Source organism: Maylandia zebra, linkage group LG14, assembly GCF_041146795.1.
Source record: "Maylandia zebra isolate NMK-2024a linkage group LG14, Mzebra_GT3a, whole genome shotgun sequence".
In the NCBI taxonomy this organism is placed as follows: domain Eukaryota; kingdom Metazoa; phylum Chordata; class Actinopteri; order Cichliformes; family Cichlidae; genus Maylandia; species Maylandia zebra.
The window spans coordinates 32,501,629-32,526,763 of NC_135180.1; the positions used below are offsets into that span (position 1 = coordinate 32,501,629).

Genomic DNA, 25,135 nt, shown 5'->3' on the forward strand with positions numbered 1-25,135 from the left:
GTTAAGCATAGGCACAGTATTTCTGAGCTGAGAAAAAATATCCAGTTATCAGTGCAGATGATTTTCCTATTTGCCATCTGTGTATTTTGAAACCAGATACCAGAACAAGGGCTGGATCAGTTTGTAAAAACGTACACTCACCAACTAACATCCTGTAATTGACAAGCCGTTAGCCAAAGGTTAAATAGTAATAAGTTAAAAAGAAAAAAACACGACACTATTGTTTCAACATCACAACCACTAAGCCCCTGTTTTGTTGTGTTGTAATCTTATTTAGTCACTGCTTACCAAATGCCTTCCCTGTAAATTTTTTAAAAACTGCACCCCATTGTCAAATGTGTAGGCTATAAAAAAAAAGAAAATATTACTGTGACTTCATAACCCTGGATTAAGTAAAGGTTTGGCCATGTTTTAAGAGACTACAAAGCTTTTGCAATAAACTGGCTGACAGACCTGTGGCATCATTCATCTTCCCCCTGCTACTGATGTGAAGAGACCCACTGCTTGACAGTTACTGCTGGTTGGAAGCTGACTCTTGGTTTTCACTTCACTGTCTACAAGCATTCGCCTTTGCGTCCTTTTTAAGATGCACAGGAAATCAGGCTTTGCCTTTCTGTAACTAGCATTTATTTAGATGTGGTGTTAACAATTTGGTGATAAGTTATATGGAGCTCATTACCTGCTGTGGTTTAAGAGGGCACAAGATGACTGCTGGCAGAGAGTTTGCAGACATCTGCAAGTTTTTGTTCTGCTTGCTTAACAGGTTTTTGATTAATTGCTTTCCTCTAGTTCTAGATTTTCTTGTACTTATGGCGAATGGGCATTGTTGGTGAGCTTCATTCTTTCCACTCTGGCCTTTGCTTTGAAGTATCTGCTGTGTGTGAAGAGCTTTGGCGCACCCTCATGCAGACATACAATGACACTTGACACACATTGCAGTGGTTACTGAAATAATTACAGCATTTTATCAAAACATGCTTTCAAATGCAAAAGCAAATTGCATGTTGACAACTACAGTTGATAAAGGTGTGGAAGGAAGTAATAACTAGATTTGTAGAAAAAAAAAGCTTTTTTGTTATTATGCACTAAAATGCCATAAGTAGTTTTTGTAGCAGAGATTCTGCCCCCTTTTTGACGACACTGAATTTGGCCGTTATGTCAGGGAAATAGGTGAAGCCAATCTTAGTCAATGGCCCCATTCGGAAATATGAAGACAAATCCCTTGGGTGATGTAATATGATACATTGTGCTCTTTAGGTATCTTGAGACAGTATTTTTTTTAAAAACAAAACAAAAAACAACCGAACAACAAAATGCATAAATATGTAGCAGGGTTTCTAAGGTAAATTTAAACTTTTAACTTTGGTTGTTTTTTGTTTTTGGTAGAAATCTAGAAGAAAACATGGGCAGTGGAAAAGAATAACACATGGATTTTAATGTGGCCAAAACTGTGAAACTACCTGGGCTTTCAACTGACCAAATAGTGACCAAGCTAGAAAATCTCAGCTAGGAAACAGACTTTGAGTCCAAGGACTGTTTTGATAGTGGAACAAAGTGCCTTCGCTTTAATGAGAGATTGCTTTGGAAGCAGTACACTCAGCACAGCACTTCACAAGTGTGGGCTATGTGGTAAAGTAGCCAGATGGAAAGTGCTCCTGAGTAGGGGAGGAAAAAAACAAGCCAAAAGTAACAGGGCTGTGCATTACTTGCCTAGCACTAGTTTCACTGTCAAGCATGGTGGTAGAAGCATGGCAGTGATTTTCCTAAATATGTGATAAGAAAAGATGAGAGCCAGCTATTGAAAATCTCTCTTGACTATCATTATGCTGTTGACATCCTTTTTTTATTTGTAACTATGCACTCATTTCCCAGCCATTGTTGGAATTGGTTGAAAATTGACTCCAAACTATACGCAGCCCAGAACCTTTCCAGAAATGTAACTACATCTCAGAATGACGTAGTAAAGGATTTCCAGGCCCTATAAACATGGCAACTTGATTTCAACAACAAAATGTGCTATATTGTAATTGTGTTGAGCTATTATTGCTTTGCAGTAGCTTCAGTTAAAAAGACTATTTTAAATTTATTAGCTCCAGCTGGATTGAAATGCACATAGAATCTCTGGACAGTAACAGTTGACCCAGTAGTATTTGGAGGTGGAATAAAAGAGTGATGGAAAGATGTAAAACATGTGGGATATACTGTCATTTATTTTCAGTTGATTATTATTTGTAGGGATGTCATGATACCAGAAATTTAGTACATCGTATGAATAGAATTACATGGTTTTAGTACCAAAGAAAATGATCTTTGCATAGAATTACACTCCTTTATTTAAAAAGTCATTTCAAATCGTTGAGACTATGGCAGTCAGTAATTTAAAATGTTATCATTATATTGTGTTTACCATAGCTGGAGAGTAGCCTAATGTTACAGTTACATAGTGAGAATAGTCAAATCTTCAAGTCAGGCTGTCAAAATAAAAAAGAGGAAGAGAGAAAATCCAAATCAGCTTAAGAAACAAACTGTACTGTAATTTATTTGGGATTTTTGCAAAACGGTGATCCCAACAGTGCACCCATTTAAATAGAATGCATCATTATTTTGCTCTGATAGTACTGCTGGTATAATAGTTAAGTTGATCAGGTATAAATTGTCTTTGTCTGCATATAGAAGTCACTGGTGAATTACTTGAATTTTTTTGTTTTTCTTATTGTCTGCATACCAGCATTTCAGTTCAGTTAGCTAATTGCTCAATTCTTATTATTGGCCAATTAACTTTTTAAATATGTAGATTTTGAAAGGTAAAAGTCTTGAATTCACAAATTTCAAACACCAATTATCCCCTCCACTGAATTGTGAAATATTCATATGTAGTTTGAAAACGACAATAAAAAAAAAAGGTTGTCTGTTTTTTGTGCACTGTAATATAAATATATACTTGTATTTTTTTTTTAATTGAAGTACAGATTAATATAGGTCAAAACCATTTAAAAGCTATTACTGTATATCATTTTATATAATGACTTAATGCAAAGCTCAAACACCCTGTCAGTCAGTAGTGTTTGGTCAGTATTGATGTGTGTTTAGAAAGGGATGATCTGATATCCTCGTGTTGGTGTTGTTCCCAGACCATCATGAAAATGTTGTTCCAGGTTCAACATTGCAAGTGACCAATCACATTGTTGTGACGTTATTCCTTTGCGCGCCAAGCCATTCGTGCATTTATGAAATTCCAATGTTGCAAGGACAATATCAATTCTGCTTACTGTTTATTAAAGGGTTAGGGTTAGGGTCAGGGTCTGTTGATCGGCGGACAGAGGCGGTTTCACGCAGCTTAACTACAGTTTTTTGTTTTACGCCGGTTTTTCCCGAAGTCGCAAAAGTATGACGTCACAACATTCTGATTGGTCACTTGCAATGTTGATCCTGGAACAACATTTAGTATGATGATCTGGGAACAACACCAACACGAGGATATCAGATCAACCGTTTAGAAATATGATGAGGCATAAAGTAGAGAAATGAAAACTAATTAACTTTGTAAACAAGATGCCAGTGGAAGCTGTTGTGTAAATGAGATGTATGAATCTGTATGACTGACTGTGTGCTTTGGTAATGCTTTGTAGTTGCTCTAATACATATAACAGATTATCCTCTCTAAATTAATGGCACAGAGAAGAAGACGGTTATTTACAACAGTATGAAAACCTCTTTAAATGATTTTATTTTTCAGGGTCCCCCCCCCCCCCCCCCCCCCCCCCTTATCCCCTTATGTAACGTTTCCAGGGTATCCTGGAGGGTGGAGAATCATTAAATTGGTTTGAATCATCATTGCACACGCAAGTGTATGCCATCAGCTGCAGGGAGACTGCGTTAGTTCCTGGCTAGTTCCGACACTGGCAGGATTTTTCCCTGTGTCATTTGGCTCCTGCTTCCTGTCCACCCAGCTGCTATCTCGCATCAACACACAGTAAACAATTAAGAGGAACAAATAGTGAGAAACCTGAACTCTGAGTCACCAACGGCAGAAAAACGTCAGAGCTAACAGCCACAAACGCACAGAACAGCCCCATTCTCCTGGGTAATAAAACACAGCAGTGGCCACCTGTGTGACAGCGTGTGCGTACTGATCCTCAATCTCTTTGCATAGGGCTCATACTTGGATGCAGATCTTTATAGCAGTGAGAACAAGATATACTGCTTAACCTTTGGACACACTGGTTATATAAATTTGTGGCAGCTTAACTGAATTGTGTTGTTCCCTGTTGTGAATGTAACTGGGAAACCATTGCACATTACAGTGCTTAGTCATCTGTGTGAAAAGTAACCTTTGCAGCATCCTAGCACTTCTTCAGAGTCTGTCTACTTACAAATAAAGTCATCACGCTGTTGGTCTTTACTGCATCTGGACATTTAATACAGACAGCCAGCTTGGGTTGGAGATGGGCACAGAGGTTTTTGGAGCCAAGCAGTGACGTTGTGGATCTTTCTGCTTTGTTTTTTAAAAATAACTTTCTCCTTAATCTTTGTTGTTCTGCCATTGTCTGTGGTAGCACCTAGGCTGTGCTCAAATTATTATAGTGTTGGCTGTATTGTAGGCTCACTAGGACATAACTGGAGACAATTGTTTATACATTTCAGACACTACATGTATGTACTGCTGCTGAGATTGTAGACCATGTGCACCTCAAACTTGCAACTAAAAAAGTAAAGTATGATGGAAACTGCAGGTGTAACTGCGTTATTATATAATAATAATAATAATAATAATAATAATAATAATAATAATAATAATAATAATACACTAATTATGAAAGAAAATTACCATTTCAAGTTGCAAATTGCAAATATTTCATAAGTAATCTACTTAAGTATGTATCACAAATGTATGTACAGTTTAGACTGAGCATTTAAAGTCTTGAATATGGCTCTCCTGTTTAAATCTGGCACCCAATGGGTGGGTAATATTTACAGTTGTATTTTTGAATGGCAAGACAAAGTTTTTGAATTCCCTGCTTATTTACTGAGTAGTACATTATATGGTCAGGCAGATATAGTCCTGCAAAAGCTTTCAAATTTGGCACGCTGATTGGGGCTAAATCGGGATCTTACAGACTTGGACACCCGTAAATGATCAGAACATAAGGTATTGTATTGTTATTGCTCGGATTTGGGCATCTTCACAGCATTCTTGCGCCATATTTTATTTTCATTCAACATCCCATTTTGAAAAAGCGTCACTGGACCTCTGGTTAACTGCTGAACTGCTTGAACCTGTCATTGCTGTTTGCAGCTATATTTGACAGTAGGATTTTAAGTTAAGCTTTACATCTGAGCTTCCTGGGGATGTAAGAGCTATGTTTGTGCATGACACGTGGCACTATCAAAAGAGGAACTTGTCTTATCTGAAAGTGATTTATCTTTTATGGTGTCGTTCCCCCGCCCCATTCTGCAAAGTCAGTTTATGCATTAAAAATGTTAGATGTAGTTATTCTCAAACTAGTAGTTTTTTTTTTTTTTTTTTTTTTTTCTGCTTCTTGTATATGTGGCAGGTTCTAAGGTCTCAAAAAAACGCACCAAATCCATTTGCTTGTTTCACTAATGGCAAGATGATGTTTTCAGTTTTGTTTTATTTTGTTTTAAATTCAGAGGATGATGAAGGATAAATGATTACAGATGAATAAGTAGATTTTGCCTTTTTGCGCTGTAGTGACTCTCCACTTAGTAAGCAGTTGTCCATAATTATTTTGTGTGGACACACAATAATGTCTACAAATTGCATGGTTGAATGACTGCAATATTTTAGATTAAAAAAATTAAAGGCAAGTGAAATCAAGCTGAAGGTTCACTATTCATATTTCACTTTGTGCTTTAGTCCATAACTGCCTGCAGGAAAAGGAAAAAGAATAAAGAAAAAAAAAATCCATAATTCAAAGAGTGTCAGCCTAATGATTATATCCATTTCTTTTTAGTGTGTGTGAACTGCATAAACTAAAGTTTACCTTTTGAAGTGTTTTTTATTTGATTTTGATGTTTTACAGTCAGATTGTGTGATTTTTGTTTTGTGGAAGAGTTTGTTGTACTCTTTGTTTAGCAGTGTCAGTGACGCAGAATATTGGGTAACTTGACATACGCTGATCAAGTGATCAGCACTGTCGCTTTAAGGAACGATCCATTTGGAGTAAATGAGGACAGATGTTAGTAAAGCACTGAGTACTTGCAAGCTGTGTGCGTTGTGTCACTATACAAATAATCTCTCGGTTTTGTTTCATTTTTGCTGCTTTCTGATCTTTAAAGACAGCACAAATGACACGAGGCTGGAATTGTCACAAATGCAGGAGCTCTGCAGTTGAACTCCTACCACCTCATCTCCGCTCAAATTGATCGGAGTATTAAGAGGATGTACGGCATGTTGCTCTGTGAATGGGAGAGAGAGACAGGGAGAGTATGAGGGGGAGGGCGAGAAGGGAGGGCGAGGGAAAGGGACTGTAGCGTAGTCGTATATGTCAGCCTCAGAAGCTGCGTGGGTCGCTCAGCTCCCTCACGCCATTGTTGTTGTTGTGAAAAAGAGAGAACAAAGGACTCCCCATGCTGTGGACCCCTTATACCTTTGCCGGCTCAGCTGTGCCATGATCACACCCTGATGGAATGCTCTTGAAATTAACCATATTAAGGAGCACAGCAGGCGTTAACTGAGCTGGCACGCAGTCAGTCACAGAGTCAAGAAGGGAACTGGAGAGGGAACTGAGGCATCATCTAAAGTCCTCCTTATTTTTGCTCCTGATTTCTTGGGCTCATCTGCCTCCTTTTCCGGAGAGTGGCTACTGCTGATAACGTTTCAATCCCTTCTGTGAAGGTTTGGCGTGGACATCGCTGTGGCTTATTTGTTGAAGGGGTTGCTGTGGATACTGACGGTAGGGAGGCTGCACTAGAGCCAGAGGCGAAAGTGAACAAGCCGCCTGCTGCAGAGAGAGACGCTGTTTGAGCAGATGCGGCTGAACCACGCTAAGCAAGCATGAGATTTATGAACTACTTTGTGTAAATGCTACGTCCAGTGCAAGAGACCGATCTCTATATTACTGCACTCCTCGCATCTTGTCAGTTTCTTCCTGGACTTTATGCAGGAGTTCATGGAAGTGGAGGATGTTAAAAGAAAACATCCAAGCCAGATGTGTTAGCATCGCAGGTCATGTGATTTCTCATGAGGGTTGGGTGAAATGGTGGAGGGTCTGATAGACCCTGGAGCATCTTTTCCTTTCTGTGACTGCGTGAACAGAGACGCTTGAATGAGAAAAAGCAATGCGGGCAACAGTAAGTAGCAGTCAAATCTTTTGCAAGCAAAATTTCCTTTGTTTGATTTTTATTGGCTGGCAGTGAATGTCACAGTATTGATTACAACAGTAATTTCCAGTGTAAAATTAAATGGGGGAGGAAATATCCTACAAAGCATATTTGCTTCAAATCAAAGAGAGTGTAAAACAAACATACACATGCAGCCGTCTCTGAAGTAGCGAGACTTTGATTCACTTAAACCTCCCTTGCCCCTCCCACCACCTCCATCATCTACGCTTGCTGCTGACGCTGCTTGTGTGGGTTTGTATGGACATATGAGGCTCTGTGTGGCAGGCAAAGGGCTCTTTCCTCTCCCTGCTGAGCACATGAATGGGAGCAGTGTCAGAGATGGAGGTGCTGATGATTTCAGTGCTTGAAGCGAACCATAGTCAAAGCCCTTTGCTAGAGGAGTGTAGATTCTATGACAGCGACTTCCACAAGAGTGAGGTAACTAGCTCCCACACACAGTGCCAGGCAACAAAAGCCTAGTTGCGCATGTTTCAGACTTTAAAAAGACAAGTTAACGGAATAATCAGTTTGTGATCTTGATATTTTCATTTTCTAACCTAAGCTAACCTGTTATTTAATTGAAAGGAGAAAAATAATGATTGCTATAAACTTACAATAACACTTTGGATGCAGCTCTTAAAAGAAAGATTATATTGTCAGAGACCTTGAAGGTGATTGGAAATGTCTTTACAGACCAAAGTGTGCTTTTTAGTTTGTGCTTTCTTGGTTGTTGTTTTTTTTTGCTTTTTTTTTTTTTTCCTGGTCTTTTGTAAATGACATAAGCAGTGTGACTCATTGTCGGCTACGTAGCTGTGTCTTTTCTTAATCAACAAATTTGTCTTTCCTGTACATTTGATTTAGCTGTGGCGAGAAACTGTTTTCCAGCAAATTATATTTTATATTATCATATTGGTTTTTGTATTTTTTTTTTTTAATACTTTTTTTTTTTCTTTTTTACGATTGTGGTTTTTACCTTTTTGACTTTCCTGAATTATACCTTCTTTAGGGTATGAGACGGTTTAATTATTTTAAAGTTATTCATTAAGCATGGCACTTTTGTAGGTCATTCAGTATGCCTTCACTGAAATGAGAGTTTGAAACTCATATTTTTCTGTTTGTCATCTTGTTTGCTTTCTCACAGGTAATCCTGGTGCAAGTAAACCCAGGTGAGGCCTTTACTATTCGACGAGAGGATGGTCAGTTTCAGTGTATCACAGGTAAGAAGAAGCGTTGATCTTTTTAGTCTAAATTTTTATCTGTGTTGTCTAATATGACATAACGTTCAGTTAAGTCAGTCTTAACTTTTTTTTTTTTTTTTTTTTTTTTTTTTTTACCTCACTGGATGTTTTTCACACGTCTTTATTCATTAATGCATAGAGACAAAAATAAAACAAAACGTATTTTCTCAGTTCTGTTTTTTGCCTTTAAAAATTAGTTCATACAATGTCATCTGTTAATCTATTTTTGGAATACAATAGTTTCCCCAGCATTTTAAAGAGATAATTAGGCGTTGTGTTTGACTATGTGTTTTCTGCATAGATAACACGGCAACAGTATTAGATCAAGGTTTAATTTTCATCATAACCTTGTACATATGAATACATATAAAATGTTAAAGCTTCAAACTCATTCATTTGCAGCAGAAATCATCAACAGCTAATGAAAAATAAGGCACCTGCATGACTGTCACTCAACTGAAGAGCCTTTTCTGGCATTTGGTAGAGAAGGCGTGGCTGTCAGATAATCATATTAATCTTCACTCTGCATCACGTTTACAAAGAGAAAATGAAAGTTGAAATGTTTGGATAAACTTAGCCTTGGGAAAACTAGAGACCTAGAGGGGAGTAGGACAAAGGGAGATTAAGTTGAGCCTAAAGTCAAAGTTGGGCTGGTAAATCTGATCATTCTACTTGTATGTTCGTCATTTAAGTCATGGTGGTTGGTAGTGGTACATTTAACTGCTTCATATCTTAAAGCATGCATAATATTTTCCACCGTTACGTATGTAAATGGGGTGGAAAAATTACTATAGGAGGGGTTGTATTGAATTACAGGGTTGCAGTAGTGTTAATAAAGTGCTTGATGAGTGCGTTTTTTTTTTTTTTTGTTTTTTTTTTCTCAGGATATGGTAATCTGATTAACACAGATTCTGTTCTTGTCAGTTATTTCCTTTATGTGGAGTCATTCAGCTTGGTTTTTTCGCCTTGAAAGAGAGGAAGTTGGTGAGGATGCAGTGACGTATTTTTACTGAAAAAATATCAGAATGGTAGTCATGTGTCATAGCTCTCAGCTTGCTCAGTGCCATAATTGCACGTATAGTTTCAGTTACAACAGTGACTAGTTCAAAGAATGGCATATGACAAGATGTTTTTAAGACAAATATCTTTAAACGTGCTTAAAGGACAGATTCTTGTTCTGTAGTATGTGATGTACATGTGGTCATGCAAGCATTATTTAAGTGTGTTTTGTTTACTATAATCATTCCATCTGTCTTTAAAGTTAATAAGAGGCTTCAGCATTCTGAGACTGTTGAATCAAATGGGTATCTTCCAAAGGTACCGTGGTTTAAGTATGAAGTTCTTTATTTTCTTCATCTGGACACTGTTTTCCTTGTCAATATGGCAGCAAGAGGATAACATGAACAATTAGATGCCTACTGAAAAGCACAGTTAGTTTGGAAGGTATTCATTTGACTTGTCAAACTCAGACTGCTGAACGCTCCTATTACGTTTGCTGAACTTTAGAAGAGTTTTTTTTTTTAAAAAAATTTTTATATTTAATCAAAGCCTTCAGACTTTGTCCCTCATCACTTGAATTACACATAAGGAAGAGACCTGTGACCATTGTAAACGGGAACAGTGATTAAAGCAAGCAAAACCGGTTTTGTGTACTCATACGATCACATGTACTGTTTTTAGAAGACTTAAAAATGAGTGAGCCTATTGTTTAACACAACAAACTAACAAAAAAGATGTTAACAAAATGTGCATTATTTATACGAATCTAGCATGAGAAATGCTTGATTACGCTCAGTTAATATGTAATTTTGTTCTCTTTATATTCTTCTCCCTCATCTCATTAAAAATCCATTGTCCTGATGAATGGTGCATCTGTAATCTATATATCATAATGTTAAAGAAAAATATGGCATAATTACAGTGTTTAGTAGAGGGCTTGGGGCAAAAGATGTTTGAGTAAGATGTGTTACTCATGCTTATTTGTCCTGATGGCATTTCCTTTTCCACAATTGTTGGTGATTACGCTGGCTTTGTGACAGCAACAATGAAGTCTAGCCCTAACGTGTTGCTGACAGTGTGAAGGAGGGGAAAAAAGTGCCAGCGTAGTTGTAGGAGGGAGCGTCGTGGTACCATAATTATAAATGATAAATTGTAGTTGCCCGGAGAAAACATTGATCTGAAAATGATTTGCTTTGTTTATGGCTTGGTACACGGGACATCCTGCCCTGTATTGACATTTCCTCGAGCTCATAGCCACTCTTGCGTTCTCTCTCTCCAATTGTGAATTTGATATGATAAGGAAAAAGATGTTAACATAGTGTGATTAATTTCTGATACCCTTTGTGACCCCATTAAAGGCATTCAGCATTGTAGGACACATTTAATGATTTCCATATAGACTGCTGCTTACTGTCTCATTGTGTCTGGGCCTTTTGTCTATACCATGTGGCATATAGAAATAACTATGAGATGACATGCCCCAGGGATCTATAGTTAAATGACAAAGGAGTTATAGAAAGTGATACTGCCCAGCCAGGAAGCCATAATACAGTGTGCTCACAGCAGGGGCTCTTCTCCCTACTCCTCTCTTCTGAGTTCTCACACCAGTCCCCCATTATGAGCTTAGTAAACCTTCCTAATAGGGAACAAGCATGCATAGTTTCCATCAGAGGAGAAACAAGGAGCTGAGAGGTGCCACATAGATCAGTGTGACTGCTACTAACTGGCCTGTCACAGGGTGCACTCATCTCTCTGTGACGTGAATAGAGGGATGACTCACCGCTTGCAGTGCAAGGAGGGAGGAAGAAGTGTGTGTGTGTGTGTGTGTGTGTGTGTGTGTGTGTGTCTGTTTGTGCTTGCAGGCATGCATGCATGCATGTATGTGCTGGTTGATTGGGTTGTTTTTTGTTTTGTTTTCCCCCTCCCTTGTTTGTTCAGAACAACCCATACAACACAACAATATCTCTGTTCACTTAAGTGTTTAATGTGCACGTGTATGCTTCCATCTTTAACCCTGGTGTGTATGATGGTATCACAAAGCCAAAAGGATCTGGCTTACGCACTTTTTGCTTTATACGACATCATTTTGTGTGCTCATATATTCACATATTTTTAGCAGCTTAATGTGCACAATTTCTGTGTGTTAGGGCATGGCAGCCAGGTTAATAGGAACGCACAGTCTTGTTAAATGTCGTTTATAGAAGGCGTTTGCCTTTTTGCTAAGTTGGAGGCGGGACCTGAGATGATAGAATCTAATTGGAGTGGCCATTTACTGTGCTTGTGTTGGGTAACTTTCTTGCCACAAGGAGAGTGGACATGCCCTCACAGTTTCAGGCCAGCACTCCCTAATTTGGCTTTCTCTTTACCTACTTCTAGATGCCAAATCTAGACGTAGCTGAAGAAAGCTGCATCACTGGAATCTGTAGCCACCTGATAAGCTTGGTGACAGATGAGGCAAGTCAGCTTCAGGACCACTAGGTTGATTAGATCCACTTCTTTATGTGATATAGCCTTGCGGTGATTCACCATCACTTTGGATGATTCAGTCGGTGGTTTATGGCATAAAGCTCTGTCTAGTTCTACAGGGCTTATTGAACCTGATAGTGATTTGCCATTTTTTTTCACAAAAAATCAGTCATTTTGGTATTGTGACGGGAAGCTAAAAATAGTGTGCACAGACCTTCATGTTACTGAGCAGACACACACCTTACTCAGTTTGATTATTCAGTCCTTCTGCTTACGTGTCCCTTATCTCCGCTGAGGCTGTCTCACAGCTATGAAACACTTCACTTCACTTCATTTCTGATGATCTGCAGGTGTCTTTAGTCTTTCTTTTTCCCTATTGAAGAAAGTTACATCTATCATATCCTGTGCCTTAAACTGTCTACACTGTATACTATGGTGTAGTCCGTTTTGAGACTGTTTTGATGACCATCTATGTTCAAGAAGTTCTACGAAAATAATTCCTATGATTTGAGTTTTTGGGGTTGAGTTAATTTGATCCACTTCACTTGCAGTATCATCAACTTGAATTTTTTGAGCTTGTTAGTGCATACTAACCTTCAGAAAAACTGTTTCAGATAGGCTACCCTAGAAAACTGTATGTATGTAACCATCACGTTTTTTCCCCCCAAATATGGATTATACTTTTTCTGTCGCTGCTTAATTTTCCACCACCTCTTTAGGTGTAATTTATACTTCAGTGTTAAATCTATATGGAGTCTATGATGTAATCTACACTAGTGTCTACTGCTGTTGCTGAAATTTAAACTGGTGTGCCTGCACTTAGGCAGTTTGTCTCTTCAAATTAAAGCATTCTCCTCCTGTCTACCTGAAAAAATGGTGGCAGAAGAAGTGGCCGCTGGAAATGTTTAGAATGAAACAATGGTAATGAATGAACCCATCGTAATTGGTGCAACATTGGTCCAACGTTACTCAGTCTTCGACTGAGTAGCTAAGGCCATCATGAAACGGTTGCTGGTGGCACAGGCTACCAGCAACCAGTAGTCAGCCTATTATTTTAACTGGAAATAAACAGAAATTTGGATGAATTGCATCATTTAAAATTAAAACCCATGTGAACAGCTGTAGTTGGACTTCTTTTCATACACAACACCCTTTCCCAAACCACAGCCATCACATATGGTTTACAGGATTGGGCTGCAAACATCAAACACATTAGCACTATTTTTATGCTCATCACCTCCCCCACCTAACTCCAAGGACATGTACACAAACATGTGGATGCAGACAGTTCATTCACAGCTTCTGCAGTGAGTAGCTCTAAGAATGACTGAGCTTGTGAGTCATTCTCCCGCTGCTGCGTTGATACCAAGGGAAAGGGGTAAAGAGGATATGATGGGGGGGGTGTCAACTTAACCCCACCCTCCACCCCCGTTTAGGCAGTTGGGGGATGTCCATAGCAATAAGATGGTTGCATGTCTCTTAAGCTGTTTTTGTGTTTGGGAAATTATCATTTCAGACATCATAACTTTATGTCAGGAAACTGTTTTTAAAGTGGAATCTTTATTTCCTGAACATAGTCAGATAATTCATTATTTACAAAAAAGTGCCCCCTGTAGTCATGGCCCCTCTCTTGTTCTGGTTTAGTCTGGCTTACAGCAGTATAAGCCTCTGATGTTCTGTAATAAGCACAAGCATGAAGGTTACTGACTCCCTCCCTTCCTGTAAACGTCATTCATACCGGTGGGGGCTGCAAGACTCACACAGATGCCTTAACATTTTTAGGATATTCAGATTAACTTTACAAATACCCAAGAAAATGTCTATTTTTTTCTTAAAATGTTCAATTGTTTACAGCTTCCTCAAGTTCTGGTTTGCACAGTTCCCTCTCCTTTTTTTCTCCTCCTCTATCTGGATAGATTGGTGATGGTTGGATGCTAGCAGGCATATTTTGGATCAGCACTGTGTCTGAGGATGGGTGTACACATGCAGCCTTTGTAATCTGATAATAAAATGTTGCGCTTGCTATAAATTACTGCCTTCTTAATTTGATGAAAGATATTTCCCGCCTAAAAGAAAAATGCTATATCATGCAAAAAAGGGAACAATTTGCCACAGTGTCATCACTAAAAATTCAGGTTATGGTTTTAAGTTCTAATTATTACTTTTTGGGATTATTGACAGTTCAGTACTTCCTTTTCCCTTGCTTGGGTGTAATTATTATCCACTGTCAGTAAGTGTTCTTGCATCCCCTGCCTACCCTAACTCTCCTCTTTATTTGCTGATAGAGACAATTTATTAGCTCTAATTAATCAAGCCCACTTCATCTTTATAGGACCACAGTTCATCGTGTTGCCAGTGAGAGCTCATTGAGAGCGCCCATATGAAAATACTGACTGTTGTTCCCTCTGAATGCTTTCCTGGATTTTTACACTTGTCTCTTAACCCAAACAGACTCTATGTAGCTTATCTGCTTCTTTGTAGTCTTCAAATGTAATTGAGGGTTCATCGTACATCGGATTAAACCTGACAGTTTGCTTGTATTATAGCAAGCAAATTTTATAATCTATTATTTCAACACCACGTCTGCCAAGTTTTGTATTTTTGCAGCATGCACGTGAAGTTCCGCTTGACTGTTTTTGTTATTGAGCCCCATTTTAAGACAAGCGGAAACAGGTGGGTGCTCAAAGGGCCTCAGCTCATTTTTGTGTATGTGAACATGTATGCGGCCTTTTGAAAAGTCTTTAACTCCTAGAGGAATACTGATACTTTCTTTTTTCTTAATGAGTTTTTCTTTTTTCTGTGGCAACTTCCTCTGGAAGGCTGGCACTCCATGGCCACGTCAGCACAACCAGTGCTTCGGTTGACTCAGGGGGAGGAGGGGGGTGGGGATGTGGCCTTTTTTTTTTTTTTTTTTTTTTTTTTTTTTTTTCCCTTCAAATAATCTGATCTTTGTCAGCACGCGTGCGTCAGTTTGATGTAAAAAGAGTGGGTGTCTCCCCCTATTTTCCACCCTGCTTCTCACATCGTGGACTTCTATCCTGCCTCTCTTACCTTGTACTTTCTAGCCCATGCACTCCAAGTTGGTAGACACAAAGCTTTTCATTCTGTGTGAACAACGTATAGCATGCTAATGAGATTAATCAGATTTCCTGTTCCTCAGCATCAGAGGCACTAACTAGAATTGCTTTAGGCAGTTGTTAGGCTGATGTGCTGCTTAGTACTGAGTGGCATAACAGATTTTTCTTAAAAGTGAGTAGAGTTCACAATGCAGCCCTTGAACTCCTACTCAAATTATATTGTTAATCTAAAAATCTATGATGGCTGAGCCAGTGTGACTGGCTTCATTCAGACAAAGTCTCCTCATGTTACCTGAATTTTTGTCCTTGCACAGCCTGTGTTCTTAGGCAGGGAAATGACTCACTGCCTGTTTGCCCTTTTGACTTCAGTATAAAAGGCCTATCTTCTGTTTGTCTTATTCAAGAAAGTTTATTAGCAGGGAGCAGGTGCCCTGCAAAATCATGGGCTTACGTAGTTGGGTCTCCTGGAGGCTACTGTTGATGCATTTAGTCTTGGCTCGGTACACTGGGTCAGTGGGGTAAAATTCTTTGTAACCCTTTGTATAGCAAATAATACCAGAAAGGGGATGTGAGTATGATGCAATTCTAAGCTGTCGTACTACTTTTCTTTGTAAAGTGATGCAAACGCGTCATGATCAGCTATAGATTAAAGTTAACATTTCTGTCTACCCATATGGACATTTACCTTCTCTTATCATGTATTCATGACTTTTCTCCCCTCTCACATTTCTCCCACAGCCTGTAGAATAATATACAAGCATAGAAATGATCACATTTACTTCCTTTCCTGATAGCAACAGCAATATCACCAAAGCTGTGCAACATTCACACACGGATTGACCTACACAGATAAAGACTGCTGTGTCAGCTTCGATGGTGCAGCATTACTTTTCTCACAAAACAAAGTTGCTCGACTGCCTCTCAAACATTACCCGCCTCTGTGTTGAGCTGCTGATTACAACTGTGAACTCTGGACCTGTTATTCTGTGTTGAGATTTTATCTGTTTACACTTAACTAAATGCTACTACAGTCTAAAGCAACAGCCTCACAGTTACTGTAATTTGGTCCCGAATGTATTAACGGCAATGCTTCTGTTATTTGGAAGTAATAGTGGTGGAAATATCCAAAACAGGTAGCTGGCAAACTGGCAGCTGTTCCTATTTGTGCTCGTACTTGCTGTTAATCTTCCTTGAGACCTGGAGGCTGGACTTAGTGCTGAAGGAGGGCAGTGCTAAGTGTTAGTGGGAGTGTGGCAGGCTATAGTCCTAGACACGTTAGAATTAGAATAGCTTTTGCCTCTTATTACTCTTTTGACAAAATGAGTGAAAATGCTTAATCAAGCAATCTCTTTTGCTCTCCTCCATGACATATGGCATTGGGGGGCGTTTGTCTTTGGTCTGTAAGAAGAGAAATGTGTGAATGTGCAAACTTGGCTGAGAGGTCTCTTTCTTTCTCCAAGGCTTTTTGCTGAGCTGTCTCTTCTCTGAGCTGAGCTAAGCCGTTGAACTGCCCCCCACAACAGAGCAGGAAACTTTGTTCCTCAGCACTTTTGGAAAGTGGTTTTCTTGCATTTGCCAGGATTTTTAAAAATGCGTTTTGGGCCTTTTTTCTCATAGGTATTAAGAAAATACTTATTGAAAATGCATCTGGTTTAGAAAAACAAATCATATACAGGGATATTCCTCTTACAGAGGTGCAGCTTTAGTTAAAACTGCCTGTGCATGGGAATTTTAAGTAGCTGAATGTGAGAAGTTTTTCTGACTTAGATTTAAGTAAAGTGTGTTTATTATTTCTATAGAAGTTTTAAGGTAAATGGCCGCATTGTTGACTTTACTAATTGAGTGCAGTCTTCTGTAAATAAAGCCCTGACCCTTCAGTTAAAAAATGTAAATTGGGGGCTCTGGCTTAGTTTTGATCACTCATTCATTGCTGCGTGGCATGTCGGAAATGTGCTACATTTGTGGATTGTGGTTCTGGTTTGCCATAGCTGTTGGGCTTGTATTAAACTTAAGCCCCATGTATGACAGTGTTTATCCTGAGGGAAGGTGTTTGATCTTGCGCCTTTCTAACTTCTTCGTAGGTCCTGCTCAGGTTCCCATGATGTCTCCAAATGGTTCAGTGCCTCCAATCTATGTGCCTCCTGGATACATTTCACAGGTAGCCATTCATGCGCTATTTCCATCCCAGTGTTTCTGATTGGCATCTTATCATTCTGAGAGTAGCTTTGATATCTGCTTTCACTGCTATTGTTTTCCCCCCCTTAGATCATAGAAGAGAACGGAGTGCGGCGGGTTCTGGTTTTACCTCAGCAACCAGAGTTCCACCCAGGGGGGCACTCCCCTCTCCACCATCCTCCTCCACCACCCCATGCCCACCTGCCTGCCTTCATCCCACACCCTGCCATGATGCCCCCTCCACATCACCTGTATACAGGCATGGCAGGGGGCGTGGGCGACATGAGCTCCCAGTACATCTCTCAGTACCATCCAGCTCATATTTACCCAGAGCAGGGTGAGTTGGAGTCAGGAGTCCCTGGATATACTGTTATACTTGTTGTGTTGTTTGTTTTTGTATTTGTTCTCAGCACTTTATTTGGATAGGCTGGTTACACACTAATGGCATGAGTCAAGTCTTACTCTTTTAGTTGCTTAATCTAAGAGAATTACTTCACTTTCATCATGTGCATTTGCATGTCCATCTTATAAGAATAATGTTTTTGTGCCACAGTCTCTACAGATTCTCACTCCCAACATGGACGTCCGTCGTTGGTTCACAGAGATGACAGAACTAGCAAAACACATGAACGTCTGCAGAAGAAACTGAAGGAGCGTCAAGGAGGAGGGCAGGTGAAGGACAGCCCTCCCTCGTCACCACAGAAGTCCTGCAACAGTCCCCCAACGGTGGACATTCATAACGGTATTGGAGGGAAAGGGCTGGAGGCAGAGCAGGGGCAACTTAGGCACACAGTGTCCTCTCCTGACAAGCAGACAGGCAAGCGAAAAATTGGAGAGTCAGCAGGTAAGAGTATTAAAGGGTGGAGGTTTATCATAGGTTTTGGGTTTTAGCATGGTATTTGGGAAAACTAATAGCTGGGCAAAGGTGATACTATTTAATCAGTCACGTTTTAATGTGCAGGAAGAATAGTTTCACATTGTGACCTGATGGAGATTGCTACAATGTAGAAACAATCCACTACTAATAATGAAGCATTTAAAAAACCGTTACAATATTTTTCAAGATCCAGTTAGAGAATCATTTTCACAGCTTAGAAATATCTGAATTCCTCACTTGATAGTTTTCTTTAAGTCTTTAAAGCTTAAGGGTAGTAACTAACAGAAGGTTGATCTGTAATCATTAATTTAAAAGAAGTTTGACATTTACAGAGTGATTTTGGTAGTACTGACACATCCTGTTTGTTCAGCACGTAAAAACAGTAGCTATTATTAAAGTATTTTAATAAATTGATTTACTTTTTTCTCTTCTCTCCTCAGTACTTGACAAGGAGGCGCAGGCCCTACAAGCGCTCTTGAGCACCATCAATAAACCAGAGGTTGGTGTTTGCTTCTTTCTTCTTCTTTTCTTTTCTTTTTTTTTTTTTTTTTTTAAATCTAATTAATGCAGTTTGCATGATTTTATGTGATTCCGTTAACAAAAAATGAAACTGTAATGATGCTACTATGTTGCATCATTAAACATTCTATTAACAACCTCAATGAATTATTACTTAGCATCTTACTAATGGAGTCAGACCTGCTGACTACCATCCATGTGGGGACTTTTATTCCCAATTGTGCCGCAGCATTTATACAAGTACTGAAAGGTTTGGATTTGCTCTGGGTTAAATACATTTTTCCCCTGGCTCTCACATAGTTAGATTATATACATGAGAAAGCCATTTGTTTTGCACCAAAATACATGATTAAATGTTATAGTTGCAAAATTATCTGACTGAAATATTCATACTAGATACTTCTTTTTTTTTTTTAATCCTTTGAAATTGCTATTTTAAAATGGTGTTGGGTTCTCAGCTGCCCAGCAGCTTTGTAGATAAATGAAGACGAGAATGGCTGTTCAATAGCAGCTGGGTCAGAATTAGTAGAACTGCAAATAGAATTTGCTTGACCTTATAAGATAAGATTTGTCACCGTTGGTACCGTCTGAGCTCCTTGTAAAAGTAGCAAAAACAACTCTGTTGGAAATATAATAGATAAAGTTAACAGAATACTGGGGAAGTTCAGCTCTTTGCTGCCATACTGGTCCGTTACTCAACAGAGAGTCAAACTGCGGGAAGGAAAAGGACTAAGGTGGGCCTGCAGGGCAGAGGGGAGGAGGTACAGACTTGACCTGATTGAGTTCTTCCACATATGAATCCCCCCCCTGCAGAGTAGCTCAACCTATTTTTAAATCTTCTCCAAACAGAATGGAAAAAAAATATCTTAGGGTTGCACAGCACATCCCTGCCAGAAGCTGAAAACCTTTTTCCCAATGCACTGTCAGTTTGCATATTTTGATCCCACACTCTTTTCCACTACCAAGCAATATGTTGGTTTTGGAAAATGCAAGAATAAGAAATGCTTATGTTTTTAAGACTTCTAAGCATGGCTGTTTACCAGCCATAACCAGTTTTGGTTCTGAGTTTTAAGGGTTGTAGGAAATTATTAATTGACAGTATTTTAAGAGTCTGCAGATACTCTGAAGAAGGAATAACTTGATACTCATCCAATGTACTTTCTTGTGATAGGTGTCAGACATCGAGGCCAGAGGAGCAACAGTGAGCTGGAGTGCGCCCACCAAGCCAGAAAGTGAGAATGACAGCAAGGAGGATGACCCCAGCTTCTCAGAGCCTCTCTGCTATGATGTCTCCATCTCAATTAGTGGTAAAGATGGGAAGTACCAGAGCATGCACTGGTGAGTATAAGAAACATCCACAAGTTTTAACATCAGTTGTCATGACAAATTAAGCATAGACTATGTCCTTATCAAACTCAAAAGGTGTTTTTTTTTTTTCATTTTCCTTTAATGCAGTGGGGAAGAACTAAGTGCAACTTTAGAACTCCTTCGGCCAGCAACAGACTATCATGTCAGGTTGGTGCAACACTCCACCACCTCTTATTTCAAATCCAGATTTAGTACTCCTAGTAATAATGTATAAACATGTTTTTTTTGTTTGTTTGTGTCATGCCCCCTCCCAGGGTCCAGGCGATGTGTAGCGGTTTACAGGGAAACCCATCAGAGGCTGTGAGCTTCACCACTTTAAGCTGTGAGCCAGATCCTCCCAATCCTCCCAAGAAGATCAGTGGGACCAAGAATTCTCTTTTACTTCAGTGGAAGGTAAAAGAAAAGACTGCCTGATGAAGCCACAGTTTTAAAGCTGGACATTAAGAAGCAGCAAGAATGTATGATATAAAAAAAGATTACTAAATATTGAAACTACGATTTCTTTTGTGTTCAGGAATGATAGTAGGTGATAGTAATAAACGATGCACACATATTTGCCCCTTGAGGCGGAATAATGACGAAGAGTTAAGATCCCTGCACTTTCTATGATTACCTGATAATTATAATTACCTTCCCTTCACATTTGTTACCATGCCCCCATCAGTGTTGTACCACTTCTGTGTTTTCATTCAAACTGTTCTATGGTGAGGATTAATGCTAGTGGTTGCACAGACTACTAGTTAGTTGAAATATTAAAAACCTTTTTTTGTTTGCTTTTTTTTTTTTTTAATCTATAGGCTCCATGTGACAATGGTTCCAAAATTCAAAACTACATACTCCAGTGGGATGAGGTAATTTTTTTTTTTTTTTTTTTTTTTTTTTTTTTTTAATCTCTAAAGAATTGATATTTGTGTTCAACTAGTATTCCAGTTTCTTTAAGTGAAACACTTTGTTCATTAAAGGGGAAGGGCACTGGTGTTTATGAACAGTGCTACTATGGACCTCAGAAGCAGTACAAAGTGACCAAGCTTTCTCCAGCTTCACGATACTCTTTCCGCCTTGCAGCCAAAAATGACATGGGTACAAGGTAGGTGCATTAACGTCCTATTATCTCCTGAATGGCACCCTCCCTGTTGTCCGTTATTATATTGCTGTTTCTTCCATCCACTGTCTTCATCCATGTGTGTCTCTCACTGTGTTTCTTCTGTCTCTCTCTCCCATTCTTTCCCATCCACCATCTCTCTCTGCCCTCCCCAGCGAGTTCAGTGAAGTGGTGGACCTGTTCACCTCATGCAGTGTGCCATTGCCACCCTTCCCTCCAGAGCTGGAGATGGCGGGGGTGACCTGGCTGTGTCTGAAGTGGCAGAGGCCTGCTAGCTCTCCAAAGGAGGATGACATCTTTTATATTTTGGAAATGGAGGAGGAAGGCTCGGTATGTCTCCTGCGTAAACCTAAAATCATCTGATCATGTGAGATTGTAGCTCATGTATGAAACAGCAGTATATGCAGACACTGTTTTCTGTAAAATATTATGTTTTTCCCATCCACGTGAAGTGCCTCCCGTTAATGCATACAGGCTTATCTTAGACTGTTGTGTTTCCAGTTGTGTTGCCATCTTGAGTTTGTGAAAGAGTATAAAATATGTACATTTTCCACATTTTGTTGTGCTTAGACTTACCTTAATTCTTTGTCCATTGTGTCCTACTTCCGTTGGTGTTCCTAAGATTCGTTCTGTGCCTAATTGAAATAAATTAATATTAAACAGATGTAACAGTTTGTATTAGGTCTCACAGTTGATGATGTCAGAGTTGGAAAACTAAGCAGTGAGGTCAAAAAAACATGCCCATAGACTTGCAAGAAAGGGTTGACTCAATCCATGGATGAAGGAAAGGATACAAGAACATTTAAACAGTGTTAAGTACTCGAGAGTAGATGGTCTCCATTGAAGGTGGTTTCTCGTGCCTTTTAAAAATAATGGTAAATCCATCCTTAATCCTTAATCACAAGAGTCACAGCTACCGGTTAAAGGTTTAAAGAAAAATTGGAGCAAGAGGGCTTGGTAAGACAGGTAACACAGAAGCCAATTGATTTTTTTTTCTTTTTTTTTTCTAGGTTAAAAAGTTGACATATTTGTAGCTTTGTTGCTTTTGCCCCTCAAAACGTAGTAGGTGGCGTGAACCAGACGAAAGCTTCCGTAATCCCTGCAGCTATTGCTCCTGCAGACCACTTTGCTTTCTGTGCTACAGTGGTTGCCTTGAAAGCCATTGCTCACCTGGTTGTTTTCCTCCTCCCTTTGTCATTTGTCTTTGTCTCAGGGATATGGCTTCCAGACAAGCTACAACGGTGACGAACTCTCTTTCACCATTAGGAATCTCCACAGGAGCACCAAGTACAAGTTTAGGGTAAGGGAGCCCAAAGACTGACGTTGGTCCTTTTGGTTGTACTTTAATTTGAAATAAATGAAATCATATCTTTTAAATGAAAATATTAAAAGAATGCAGATCATAAATGTAGAACTTCTGAAATTTATGCTCAGGGATGCAGTGAAGCATTCCTGTCCAACTTTTTGGAAAAATGTTGAGGTTAACAAATTCTGAATGAGCATGTATTTATTTGTTTATTTATTTTTAAAGCTTCAATATTTGATATGTTGGCTTGGGAATTATTTGCTGCTTATTATTATTATTATTATTATTATTATTATTATTATTATTATTATTATTATTATTATTATTAATAATATCAAGTGTCCCAATGATTTTTGAAAACAAGGTTGTGGAGTGTGTATGGAGAGGAACAGCTTTTAGGCGGGGAAGTTGCTGAGTTCAATGTTGACCCTGTGAGTCATCTGTTTTGCAAGATTCTGCTAGCAAAGCGGTGGGCAGCTGACAACATCAACAGGAAGAGCCAATGAGAACCTAGTTGTGCAAAGTGTTTGAGCTACACAAGTTTTTTGGGCCGGCAGTAATGTTAGAACCTTTGGACAAATAGTTGCCTGTGTCTTCTTCCCTATATATTTTTCTCTTTCACACATTCCCAGATTCCCAGTCTTTCCCATTCTCCCCAACATTATTAGTCTCCTATTTAATTTTTGAATGTTTACTAAAGAGTTTTGAGCTCAGAAAATGGGCAAAGATTAATAATTGGTTGAAATTAAACTGAAGATGTGACGCCTGCTTGAGATGTATGATCCATATCTTTATATAAAATAGTGTGTGTTCAATAAATCTGTAATATTCGTTTTTCTAAATATTTGTAGCGTGTTAGACGTCTTAAATGAGTTTTGTCTAAAACACAGTTCCATATCCTGTAAACGTTGTTTTAGTATTGATTACAGCAATTTGTAAATGCTGTTTAGCCTTGTTTGAGCAGGCCTGAAAGATATAGAGCCCACTTTTAAGAGGTTTACTGTGCCCTGTTAAACTAAACATTTCTCAGAGATGGCATCACCTCAGCTGTGACGTTAGTGAGTTCTTAGCTCGAATCCATCTTTAAAAATATCATTTTTGCCCAGCATTTTCACCGCAGACATCCAGACGTTCAGACATATAAACACCTTCCCAATTTCCCCAAAGCATCTTTGTGGTTGTTTCTACTACACTGGTTGTCCTCAGAAGGAAGTGGTGGGTTTCTGGTTTTGGTGCTAGAGGCAGCAGTGCTGATTGCCAAAACATATAGAAGACATTCTTTTAATTCAGGTGAACTGCTTTTGTGGTATTTCCTTTAAAAAAAAAAAAAAAAAAGGGAAAAAAGAAAAAGTTGATTACATAAGTTCCTCCATAAGACTGTATTTAACAAGTGTGTCATATTCAGTTTAGCTAAGTAGCTGTACTCCTAAACTGCATTTGCACTAGATCACAGGTGTTCAGTGTGTCTCCCCTCTCATAATAACTGTTATTTTCCTGCAGCAAGTGACAGTAACAGGTGCTATTTTTCTGCCCTGTGTTTCAAGAGCAAGAAATCCAAATTAATTAATAGACTGGTAATAGAATTTATAAGCTTTACTCACATGGCCATACAAATCCACACCACAGCATTGCAAAGCATGAAACTGTCAGAAAAGTATCACATAAACAAGCCGCCATATGGCTAAATGATAGAAATATTCATTAGCCATCTCAAGAAATCCTCAATTCCTCATTTCCAATTTTCCAGCTGCACATTGCGAAGGCAGGCTATGCACTGTGCAGGTTTGTTTGGTACAATTCGTGGATGAACACTGCTCAGCGTGCTCAGAGATTTCAATATTATAGCAGAAGCGGCAGAGAAATGCAAATCCCAATAAAGCTTATTGTCTCGTTTCATGATTGCCTTTTGAATTGAGAAGAATAAAACCTGTTTAGACACCACAAGCTCTGCAGAGTCATCTCTCTCATAATGTGCTATTTGCCTGAGGCCATTTTAGTTGCAGGCATACTGTTTACTTTGTCTCATGGATCTGGTTGGTGGTTATTATCAGGGAAAATAATGATCTTTATACACTTGGCCTCATTTACTACCTAGAGGGGAAAAAAGGATTAATTTCCTGATAGGGGTTTATTATTTATTTATTTCTGCATTTCTGCACCTCCTCCAGGTGGCGGCATACAACTCAGAGGGCAAGAGCAACCCTAGCCAGGTGGTCGAGTTCATCACAAAACCAGATATACCTGGCTGTCCCTTCAAGCCTGTCATCAGAGGAAGAGTCCTGCCCAACAGCTTCAAAATGGCCTGGGGTAAGTTTTCTTCTAGTTGCCCTTTTGACTTATTAAAACCTTTCACTCTTCATGTAGTTGACAGCCTGGCAAGTCCAGTTTGCAAGTTCATTTTTCTGACTGAGCTCTGCCTGGACCTATGTGACGGATGACATCCCAGGCTGTCTGTACTATAGATGATTGACAATTCTCTTCTCTTCAGACATAAGCATGAATCCTTCATACGCACACCTCACTGGACAAACACATCCATCACCGCTGTACGTGTCTGTGCTTCCAGATTTCAAAATGCCATTTAAAAAACATGTCTGCAGTTATGAAGATATTTTCAAATGTTTCTGTGCACTAAAATGAGTTTCAGAAGAAAAAACAAGGCAA

At 39.1% G+C, this 25,135-nt stretch overlaps 1 protein-coding gene across 4 annotated transcripts in view; it reads left to right on the plus strand.

The window, feature by feature from the left end:
* The window catches only part of fndc3a (fibronectin type III domain containing 3A), a 47,098-nt gene that overhangs the window by 11,967 nt on the left and 9,996 nt on the right, over positions 1-25,135 (plus strand). For 2 of the 4 annotated variants that reach the window (XM_023153599.3, XM_012921674.4), the window contains exons 3-15: positions 8,486-8,561; positions 17,206-17,282; positions 17,390-17,636; positions 17,853-18,143; positions 18,617-18,675; positions 19,867-20,033; positions 20,151-20,210; positions 20,318-20,456; positions 20,861-20,914; positions 21,026-21,150; positions 21,321-21,495; positions 22,379-22,465; positions 24,640-24,778. In XM_023153599.3, the coding sequence (XP_023009367.1) occupies positions 8,486-8,561; positions 17,206-17,282; positions 17,390-17,636; positions 17,853-18,143; positions 18,617-18,675; positions 19,867-20,033; positions 20,151-20,210; positions 20,318-20,456; positions 20,861-20,914; positions 21,026-21,150; positions 21,321-21,495; positions 22,379-22,465; positions 24,640-24,778 (1,696 nt within the window). Of the gene's footprint in view, positions 1-6,575; positions 7,315-8,485; positions 8,562-17,205; positions 17,283-17,389; positions 17,637-17,852; positions 18,144-18,616; positions 18,676-19,866; positions 20,034-20,150; positions 20,211-20,317; positions 20,457-20,860; positions 20,915-21,025; positions 21,151-21,320; positions 21,496-22,378; positions 22,466-24,639; positions 24,779-25,135 lie in introns of those variants that run through there. The other 2 variants (XM_076873372.1, XM_012921676.4) reach the window with 2 other exon arrangements.